The sequence below is a fragment of the Sorex araneus genome, chromosome 1 (genome assembly GCF_027595985.1).
Source record: "Sorex araneus isolate mSorAra2 chromosome 1, mSorAra2.pri, whole genome shotgun sequence".
Taxonomy (NCBI): domain Eukaryota; kingdom Metazoa; phylum Chordata; class Mammalia; order Eulipotyphla; family Soricidae; genus Sorex; species Sorex araneus.
The window spans coordinates 68,589,200-68,600,822 of NC_073302.1; the positions used below are offsets into that span (position 1 = coordinate 68,589,200).

At 40.6% G+C, this 11,623-nt stretch overlaps 1 protein-coding gene across 2 annotated transcripts in view; it reads left to right on the forward strand.

Annotated features, from left to right (window-relative positions):
* GLIS3 (GLIS family zinc finger 3) overlaps positions 1–9,669 on the forward strand; it is a 521,896-nt gene extending 512,227 nt beyond the window's left edge. For both annotated transcript variants that reach the window (XM_055122898.1, XM_055122891.1), the window contains 2 exons: positions 4,793–4,975; positions 5,798–9,669. In XM_055122898.1, the coding sequence (XP_054978873.1) occupies positions 4,793–4,975; positions 5,798–5,934 (320 nt within the window). In that variant the 3' untranslated portion in view covers positions 5,935–9,669. The remainder of the gene's footprint in view (positions 1–4,792; positions 4,976–5,797) is intronic.
* The last annotated feature ends 1,954 nt before the right edge of the window (positions 9,670–11,623 follow it).

Genomic DNA, 11,623 nt, shown 5'->3' on the forward strand with positions numbered 1-11,623 from the left:
CCTCCACTTCCCTTCCACTTTGGGAAGGAAATCCACACCTAGCTTTATGGGCTATTTTATCATCATTAACAGCAAAAGAGACTATGAACTTCGGATCTAATCTGTCATTCCAGAGGTATCAGTGACCCCTTGTGATAAAGAGAAAGAGTTTTTGAGAATGAATTTTAGTGATATGTGAAGCTCAGAGATAATATTAGGAGAGAAAATAGAATACAAAACAATACATAGGACGTTCCAGTTTTGTTTGTCTGTATCTGGTCATGTCTGAATTGTAGAAATACAGTATTTCCTTTGTTTACACAATTTCATTTTTAGTGAATTCATCTGAAACAATTTTAATTACAAAAATGAGTTTGTTTCTAGAAGAAAAAAATTCTCAAAATTGAGAAAAGGGAAAATGGTTCTTCTTGATCTGCTGGAACAACAACTTAGGTAAAATCGATTTATTAGCAAATTCTTCCCTGCCATATTCATCCTTGGAAGTAAAATGACTTTTTTCAATTGGTGATTTTGTAAATAACCGTAAGAACTAACAATTATTGCCAACATAAATTACGTGTGCATTCTTATGCTATTATAAATATTTGTGTTATTGCTCCAGTTGCATCAGCAGTCCTCAAGGACAAAGTATTATCTTGTATTTCTTTGGTGTCGCCAGCAGCACCTTGACAACTATCATGAACTGACTGACAGATTGGCTGACCTCACCATCACTGTTAGGCTTTATGGCTACAAAATGTGTTAACATCTTGCCTCATTTTGCTTTGGGTCCGAGAAGTAGTATTCCTTCCAATTTTACTATGTGAAATCCAACAGCTGGAATATAAGAGCTATTCATCAGAAAATGAGTTAGGTTTGTGTGTATGGCAAGACCCTAGTGGAACTTTTAAAAATCTCAGGTTTATGGAAATAGAACTGGGAAGAGGCTGTATTCAAGTTCTTTGATTTGAGTGACCACAGCCATCCACACCAGTGATTTTGGCATCTCTAGTAATTGGCTTCTTGAAGGGAAGGATTGAATAAAGAGGATTTTCTTTCCCTGAGTTGGCTGTGAGAGTGATAAAACATGCTTGTGGGGTTATTCTGGTTTGACTGTTTCTCATGTCAGCCAAGACACCCACAGGCAGGAATTACAGTACACTCTGCCCTCTCGCTGAGATTCAGACGAGCAGGGAGACTGGGAGAGGGAGCCCACAATGTTGGGTTTAATACTTAACTGAACTGAGTATGTTTCACTGCACTCTAAACCTTTACCCTCTTACCCATCACAACTCTCAAGTATAAACCGAAGCCATGTAACATTTCTGTTCTCAGAAGCAGATAGGAAAGAGGGCAGGAATTGCCTTTTTATAAAGGTGAGTGAAAGTCTGTATCACTGTACCTAACATATCTGCATGATTAATATTCCTGTTAGTGAAACTATTCGCAGAAGAGTCTGAATATAGAAATAATATAGAAATATTATTATTTCTATAATAATAAAAATGTAGAAATATTACACTGATGAATGCCATCAGGATTTTAGAGTGACAAGTGTAAACTGAGCAAGCATAGGGGTATAAATAGTAAATATTGTCTATTTTGCTCAGTGAGGGAACATTACATTCTAACAAACTAATAATAGTTTGTGGTAATAGTTTGTGGTAATATTTTCTTCCTCCTGGATAGCACATGTTTACCTATGCCTGGCTACCAGATACCCACATTCAAGATCAAACCAGGAATCCTCCCAAACCGTGAAGCTGTACAATTCAGGTTTCTTAAATCATTAAGATTTGTTCTGAGCCTACACTGGTGTAAGTAACTGAATTGCTCAGTGTCTCAGAACCAACATGGACAAAAGGTATACGGTTTAGGTCCCCAGAAGGCCAAAACTATTCTAGAAAATTCCACCTGGAAACTATGATTATACCGCTTGCCTACTACTGTGCCCATTCTTACATTTAGTTATTGTGGAATTACTGATCGCTATGTAAAACTTTTATTTTTTAATAGACATTTTATTTTGATTACTTTTACACAAAATATTTTTACATTTCTACTCATTTAACAAATATTTAAATATACAGCAAAATTATTGTCACATTATATAAATATTAACTCATTTAATCTTCATAAAATATCACTAAGCTGTGGGTGTCTCACTTTTTAAATTGAGTTATCATCGGTTTACAAGATTAAATATATTTTCGAGGTGTCTTTTCACACTTTCAAAATGTATGTTATACCACACCACACCTACCACCCAACGGCAACTTTTTACTAAAAACTTTGTCTGTTTCAAAACAGTTATAAAGGTATATAAAATGTATAGACATGTGTGGTTAATTTTCAAATGGTTGCTAGTTTTCTTTAAGCCAATGAAAATTTGTTTATACCAAATATTATAGGGCTGGAGTGATAACACAGCAGGTCAGGCATTTGCCTTGCACGTGGCCGATCCAGGTTCGATTCCTCCACCCCTCTCAGAGAGCCTGGCAAGCTACTGAAAGTATCTCTCCCACACGGCAGAGCCTGACAAGCTACCCGTGACATATTCGATATGCCAAATACAGTAACAAGTCTCACAAATGGAGATGTTACTGGTGCCTGCTCCAGCAAATCAATGAGCAATGGTGTGACAGTGATACATTGATACACAGAATATTGTGTAGAAGTATCTTCTGTGCCATTTCCATTCCAGCACCAAGAATGATTTTTATAAATCTTTACTAATGTGGACGGCTCTTTGTCTCAATTTCACTTTTCTTGATGGTTGGAGGAATGAAAGTTTGTGCAAATTGGTGATCAGTTGTATATGCATTTGGAATAGTTCATTCAGGTTTTTATCCCTTCTCTCTATTGAGACCACACAGAAGATTTTTGGATTAATAGAGGAGCCAGTTGTTTTCCATTCATTCTTTGCATACTTGACATGGAATTTCTGTAGTTGTTTTCCTGTCCTTGCAGCTGATGCACGTATATTCTTTCTTTCCAACCTAATACGGGATTTTCTCTTATTTTGAATAAAGCAAACTACTAATTTCCATTAAAAGGATATAATTATTTATTTTCTATTATGAGTGTGTCCTGTGCCTATATCTGCATTGGTCCCTCTGCCTTATATCATAGTTCCTAGCATTCTTGCCTGTCCTCAAGAACAGGTAGGCAAACATTCTTTGGTTCCTATCAATCATAAAACAGGCCTTCTAGTCTAAAGTAATCTGAGCAGTTACACAGATTGCCTGGAGGTTACTAATCAGAGAAAGGAAAGGTAGTGAGTTTAGTAATCTGGATGAGCCAGTGTCTACTGTTTGTACTTTAAGAGAAGTGAAAAAATAGACAAACAGCCCCTCACCTACCTACATGCTTATGGTGAATCCATTTTTTTTAACCAGACCTTAAGTCTTCTAGTCTGAAGAAGAGACAGATTTCATGCAGGAGGAGACTCAAAATTCATGAAAGATGGTGGTTCATAATGATTTAATATTTGTGGAAGTGATGCAGGAGACACTTCTTCTACTACTCCCCTCCCCATCTACAATACCATAATAGTGCTATCAATAACTGACATTTCGGGGCTAGAGATATGATACAGGGGTAAAGGTACTTGCCCTTCATACCAGTAACCGCAGTTCTAATCTCTGGTGCTGCATATGGTCCCTTTTCACTGCCAGAAATCACCTTTAAGCATAGAGCCAGCATTGTGTGATGCCATGATATGTATAAAATACTTTTAAATATCATATATAAAACAGAGAAATTAATTTAAAAAAATAAGAGTAAAATGTCATATATGGACTTCCTTATCCAATGACAGTCTTCTCAGCAGTTCGGTGAAATGGACAATGACTTTGATAGTCTACATCTGAGGTAACAGATAATAAAACAGAGTATTTCTATTTAATAAAGTATCAAATATTTCATTGTTATGTTTTCTAAAGTATGCTTTTGAAAAAAAATTTATCAAGGAAGAAGACAGAAAGGTTGTTATCAAAGAAGTTGTAAAGGATTATAAAAGACTGCATAAAAAGTTCAAAAAAAATCCATGAAGTGAAAAGCAAATTTGACAGAAATAAATAATATTAGCAAAACATTGGTGATTGTCTTCAAATTAATGATTATTTAAAAACTTATTTATGATCATTACTATTTTCAATTATTAAGAAGTCTATCGTAGTATGACTTCATTATTGTTTATACTGACATCATTTTCCCCATTTACCGAAATGCTCAACCATAATAAAAAATTGAATTGTATATCCAGGCTGGGCTATAATATACCTATTCAGATAAGGAAGATGTTCAAGATAATAATGAGAAAGATACTGATTTATTAGGTACAAGGAAAGATAGATGGGTAAATGATATTGTTGCTTTTGTATTTTCAAGTGGCCTTTGTGTCAGGCACTCTTGAGGTTTTTACCAAATGTGAAAAACCAGAATAGAATATAGCATAAGGCAAAGTGAAAAGTGCTGTCAGAGCCCCGTGGGAAGGAAATGAGGGTGGGGATGTCCCTTGAAGATCAGGCCTGTAGTGCCAGAACTCTAGAAAGCCAAAGGTGAAAAAACCTTTGGCTTCATTTCTAAGAACAGAAAATTTAAAATATCAGGTACCAACAAGCTTTGAAAAACCCATGAATGTGGAAGAGCTTCTGCCCAAGAGCATATTTGAAGTATTTGTGCAGAGGTGACATGAGTGGGCTTAAGAATGTGAGGCATTTGGTTGTATATATGAAGCCAGGCTGAGTGAAGGTCCGGCTAGGTGGAAATGATGTTTAGAAGGTGACTCAGTGTCTTGTCTGCATTGCAGGATTTTATGGGCAGCTGCAGACATTCTGCCCGCCACATTACAACGACTCCCAGAGAACAGTGCCGCCCAGCAGCTCCTGCAGCATGGTGCCTTCCTTTGAGGACTGCCTGGTCCCTTCGTCCATGGGCCAGGCTGGCTTTGATGTGTTCCACAGAGCCTTCTCAACTCACTCGGGCATTACAGGTGTGTTGGTATCATAACAAGACTTAGAACTTAAGGCCAACTAGCAGGGCAGACCCAAGTGGGTTTCCTCTACCCTCCTGTCCTAGACTTGACCCCGTACATGATCACTGAAAATCCTTTTGAATCTGTTGTCTCTTTCATCCACTTCTCAATCCCTCCATCCCATCACCTCTACCACCCTGGTTAAGGCACGGTCATGTCTCTTCCAGAATATAGTGACAGCTGTCCTGTCTCTCCTTATCTTGACTCTTCTACCTCCTACTGTCTTCAGAAAGACAAGAATAAAATAATCAGCTTGTCTGCGCATATACCTTAAGTGGTTTCTAATCACAGAGACATGATCTTTTTCCCTCAGCCTGGCTTTCAAGGCCCCCAGAGATAGGCCCAGTCAAGACCTTCAGAGCTGCCCCTGTATAAGTTTCCTTTGGCTTGCTCTGCACCCAAGCTTCTCCAGGCCCCTCACTCTATGCTTTGTTTTCTATTCTCCCTTTCTACAAAGTTCTTTCTCTGCCTCTTCATCTGTGAAAATCCCATCTTCTTTGTTTGACTAAATCTTAATATCATCTCTTTTATGAAGCCACCTTATCCTTACCTAGAGCACTGTAGTTTGACCCAACCTATATTTTGTTCTGGGAGTTACTTTGGCCATGTGATGCACATCATCCTCTTCCCCAACTAATGCTGAGAGAAAAGAGACACACTAAAGGACCAAGCCCAGTAGGGTTGCATTCTTAGCTCCCAGAGTCGTCATAAACTACACAGCCTGTCTGGGAGGTGCGGTGAGGCAGGAGTTACTGACTTACAGTGTTCTTTCTTTTCTAGTGTACGATTTGCCTTCAGCTTCCTCAAGCCTCTTTGGAGAGTCTCTTCGAACTGGGCCGGAAGACAACACCTTTCTGCAGATCAGCGCCATGGAACGCTGTCCTAGCCAGCTCTCTTCTGTCTATACTGAAGGCTAGAAGTTCACTGGCCTCCACTCCCATAGGCACCCAGAACCTTTGTTGTTGCTTGCCACTTTTGTTTCTTACTCTCAGAGACTGCTTGGAAAAGGATGTCGACCAGATTGGCTGAGCTGCAAGACACATGTTTTAGGAAGGCAGGACTGGATGGTGAAGAGCTGAGCTGTGCAGGAAAGCCTACTTGGTCACTTGCAGTTGCTCCTTTTTTGTCTGGGTTTGCTGGACAAATTGAATTGGGATTGTTTTTTCAAAGGGAATGTAGAGCCTCACTCTACCCAGTATGTGTTACATTCTTAATGTCAGCCCTGAAAAGACACCCATGAAAGCATATGCATGTGGAAGTAGATTGGGGAGCACCCTGTCCAAAACTCCAAATAGGGAAGAACAACCCAAATTGCCAAAAGCAAAGAGAACTGAGTATCCCTGGGCTCTTCCTCACTGCTGGCTGATGATGCAGAGCTAAACACAAGAGAAACCCATGTCCAAAGCACAGCATGGGCTCAGCTCTTGGAGAAACTCAGAGTCCTGGTCCAGCCTAGCATTCCAGGGAGCTGGCTACATTTGTCCGCTCAGATACCTCCATGCTACCAAGGCTGTCTGTGTTTCTCACCAGCACCACAAGGTCTGTCAAGAACAGTTCTTGAAAGGCACTATAACTTGTATTGTATTCCAGCTCCTGATCCTCGTCCTTTCTTTTTAAAGATTTTCTATTTATATCTACTTTAAAAAAAGAACAGGAAAAAATATTTAGAAGTCTGTCCTTCATATAGAAATCATTTTTTTCTCACCCCTGCTGCACACGTTTTGCCACAACTTGAGCCCTGCTTGCTTCCCTCGCCGTTTCATGAGTCTGTGAATACCCCTGGAATTGTAGTTTTGCATTGATAAAAGCTACTTGAGGGGAATGGAGTGATGCACCCCCTTCCAGTGCTAGAATAGGAGCCCTCTGGTAGACTGTTCTGCCACTTTACCTCTAAGACCTTTTTCAAAGGGACAGGCCACAAGCTGTCCCTCCCAGTGTTCCCACTCGGGTCTCTAGCCAGAGTTGCATGGAAAACATGAGACCCAGAATACTGAGTCATTTTCTGGGTTCTCAGAAAGCCAAACTAGGGATGCCCAGTGCCCACTATCATGCAGTGTTCACCTTCGTGAACTCATCCAGCTGCCTGACTGCCCCTTCCCTTTACTTCATGTTTCCCTCTTTTTTCATTGTTCGTCCCCCGTTCTTGACTGTGGCTCAGACATACCCACCACTCCTCAGTGTCCGATCAGTGACTCTTAGCAAGGTCTGACTGGAGGCAGGGAGAGGGAACAGTTCTGGAAAGATAAGCAGAAGGCGACAACTTGGCCATTTGATATCAAGCCTGAATTGGAAGCCATTTCCATGACACCTTTTCAAAACTATTTTAACAATCCCGATTCCTATGGCTTGGAGCTATAAAAACTTACCTGTTCCCTAAGAACCCAAGTCAGTTCTGACTTATCTGTCCTAGCACATTTCACGGTTTCTTTTCACTCCTTTAAAATGTTCTCTGAACAAAAATGCAACACACTATTTGTCAAAATGAGATCATTATAATTTTCACCAAGACAAACAGCTTGGTGTCAGACTTGGGATCCAGTGACAGTCTGTATCTTGACAAACGGGTCCTTCCAGTCTAATGGCACATGGTATTCTTCTCTGGGACTCTGGACTACATTCAGCATCAAGTGGAGGGCAAAGCCAAATGTGGGTTCTGCTTTCACAGTGTACTTGGTCAATCTGGCTTCTCTGATTAGTGGTCTCTGATCTGAGAAAAGGTGTCATGCAGACATCTGAGTGTGCAGAGGATACTACTCACTTTACAACATTCTGTCTGCTTTATAAAGGTACACACCTCAGACTTCTTTAGGCGAGCTCTCAGACTGATATAAACCCCACCCTCTTGGCAGACCTGGGGGCCCTAAACGAGACCTATGATGCCAATGCTGGCATTCCCCTTTTGTCCTTCACAGCCCTCTGGAAAGAGAGGAAAACTCTGGTCTCTTTAGAGAGCACTCTCTCCATGCTTCAGTATGGTGGCCTTTATGAGGAACTCAAAACCTATTCTGTGTGATGAGGAGGAAAATGACAAAAAGGTCAAGTTGTTATCAGCAACGCCTTTTGGCTCCATTGAAATGAAAGGGGAAGGTGTAGCCAGAGCCCAGCCTCAGTGACCTGTAAGTTACCTCCCTTCTGCTCCTATTGAGATGTACATGAGTCCCACTGGTCTCCCCAGGGCCTCTCACTGTGGTCTGCCCCTTTCTTGCTTCCTGCTGGAGGGAGTCAGGTGAGCTGCCTGCAGGGCCACTGCCCTCAGCAGGAACTTAGGCCTGGCCCTGACAGACCCTCATGTCAGCCAAGGGGCATGGAATAGTGAGGGCCTGTGTGGTCCGTGAGGCCAGGCGCCTCCTCACTTCCCCCTTTGTTTATCCTGATAGCTGTGGAGCTCAGGATATGACACATTCAGGTTCCTTCTAGGCTATCCATTCCAGAATTTTCCCTGATCTTAATGTTTGTTTCTTGCACGCTTTCACATTGCAGAAAGTTATTTACATGTGCTTTTCTCATTAGGTTTGTAGCAACAAAAGTGGAAACCTAAAAAATCCTTGCCCACCACATTCTGGGTTTTTTCTTTTTCCCAGTCTTGATATGTAACCATTTTCATAAACACCTAGAGATTGTCATTCCCCTTTGAAAAACAAAAGCAGTAAAACATTGGAGCTTGTGAAAATATACACAACCCAGAGTCAATTATCCTATTAGCTTAAAAAAAAAAAATCAGTATGCCCAGAGACATTTTATCTGCTGCAGTTGTTGTCATTCCCTAAAGGGACTGCATCAGAGTGTCAGTTTTAATTTCATCTCTGATCATCTGCTAAGTAGTTCTCAAATATTTGCTAGTTCTGCGGTGTATATCCTTTTGCCCATGTCTCCCCACAAACCCATAGGTGATTTTAACCTGGGCAATGGATCCCAGCAACATCTCTGATCACAGAGTGTTGGAGCTGTTACTCCATTTGCTGGCTGCCAGCTCTGCAGACACTTGTGTCCTAGCACAGAGGCCAAGTTCAAATCCCCTTTCAAAAATCTTTCAAGGTGACTTTTCAGTCACCTTGAAAGTATTGGGAACAGTGATTGCAAATGTTCAAATTAACTACCTGGCATTTTATTTGACTGTTTTGACTGTCATTTTATAGCAGCATTTTTTTAATGGCACTTTTTTTTTCTGGTGGTATGGAATTTCTGTGGTTGCATTTTTTTTGCCATGGATAAAGCAAAAAAAAAAAAACACTCATTGGAGAAATGGTGAGTGCAAAAAAAGAAAAGATTTCTTTTGTACAGACAGCAGAGCATCCTGTGTTATGTTGCTGACACAAAGCACTTTGGGGGAAAAGTGGAAATCTGTTTTCCATAAATCACACAGACTCTTGTACATAGTTATATACACTCACGTAGAGAAATGAACTGCATATATCATACTGGATATGGGGCCGATTTTACTCTAGGGGCACATCTGGTGCTTATTGTCATAAATCTTTTAAAGAATTAGGTACACTTTTTTTCTATTAATATGTATAGTTTTGTGATTTGTCACAGTTATGTTTCATATAATCATAAGTTATTTTGTCTTGTTTCATGAAGTCCTTTTTTTAATGTCAAAAGCAAAAATGAAGGGATTGTGCACTTGGTACAGAATAAAACTGGAAATCGAGGATACGCCCACCTGCCTGAAATCCTCCTTCAGCTTGTTGTTTCAGAACACAATGGCAACACAACGGCTTTTGTTTATTTGTTTGTTTGTTGTATTATTTTGTTGTGTTTTACCATCAGCCTCCTGCATCCTGGGATGGTAATTATAATTAAAAGCAGATGGGGGTGGGGGAGGGAATGTTTAAGGCCAGCTTTAAAATGCCGCATTGCTTTGGGCCAGCACTGCAGCCTGGATTTAATTATAGATATGAGGACGAAATGGCAGTAAAAATGAATGTGTCCCTGAATCCTTTACATGTTGGGAGTGTCCATAAATAAAACATGAAGTTTTATTTCATCAGATTTAATTAAAGCTTTTATACATGTTTTATTGGTTATTCTATTAATCTGCTTCACAAACTGGATAAATATGTGCTAGGATTTTGGGGTTTATTTGTGCGTTTTCGATGTAGTGCTACATCACGCTTCAGAAATGCCGCCAGTGCTCCAGCCTCCGTGCGATGAATCTCAGCGCACCATGTGCAGAAGGAGTGACCTCTTCCCACCAGGTTTCTGAAGAACCTGAAGAAAAAGAAATCACAGGTGTCGACTTCCTGTGAGCTGATACCCAGACCTTTGAAGTTCTCTGATTTTCCAAAGAAGAAAGTGATAGCTCTGATTTTCCGAACTCCCCATCCTATCACCCTGCAGGCTTGGGCGGGGTCAGGAGGCATCTGACCCATCTGAAGGGCTGTGAACCCCTTTCCTTCCTCAGCTCACTGGGGTGGGGAGCAGGATAGTCTCACTCCTCACTGGCCCCCCAGCAAAGCAGTTACCTGAAACGTATCGCATCATCTCAAGGATCAGTCATAGAAAGTTGACTGTTATCGTCACGCTGCTTTTTTTAAGGTTTGTGAGTTATATTGTGGGAAGATGCGAAGTGGAAGGCCAGGTGACTCCTATGTACTTTGGCTGCCTCTTCGAGGTTCTGAAAGCAGACAGAAGACCTGTGTGGTTTGGGGCTTGGAAATTGGGCTAACTCACAAGACAGGGCATCTCTGCACACTAAAAGGAGATAGCTGGTAGGGCCCTACCTCTTTAGATAATAGTTTGGCATTTATTGATAGGGCTGAAAACCTTAAGATCTAGTAATTTTATCAGCTGTCAAGAGTTTCTTAAGTTGATAACAGTTCAGATGCAAGATCTTCCTAACAATGCTGTTTATGAGAGCCCCAAACTGGAAAAGATCCAAATGTTCATCAACAGCAAAATGAATAAATCATGTTAAAGAATTCAAGAACTAAAGAATTCAGTGGAGGGGCCAGAGACAGAATACAGCAAGTGGAGCATTTGTCTTGCACACGGCGAACCCAGGTTTGAGCCCCAGAAGCCATTTGGTTTCCAATCCCTCCATAACTGATTCCTGAGCATCGTCGAGTGTGGGTGTGGCTCCCAAAACAAAACAAAAGATTTCTGTCAAGTGGCTTGCAGTCAGACCAGTGACAAAACCACATCCATAATAGATCTGAGTCTCACAAAATGTCAAAAGAAGAAAAACACAAAGCAAATGTACAGTGCTGTTTTATTTATGTATATTTAAGAAGCACTGTTTAATTAGAGAGGTGAGAGTGTACAAATATCCAGAAAAACAAAGACATTGTCACAGAGGTCAGATGTAGATTAACTAGAGTTATAATCAACATATTTTATTTTTTGACCCATGTATGGGGTCAGCCAGATATTTGCTTTATAGTTCCTTAACTGTGCAAATGCATTTTGCAGTTTTTAGTTCCAATACCCGGTCTCACATCTTCGTCAGCAAGCCAGCACAAACCTTTTCTGCAAAGGACCAAACAGCTACTTAAGGTTTTGAGAGCCACATGACCTGTGTCTCAGTTACTGTGCCTCCAAAGTGGTCAAACAATGTATAAACAACAGCAGTAGCTGTGTCCCAATAAAACTTTATTTGTGGTTATA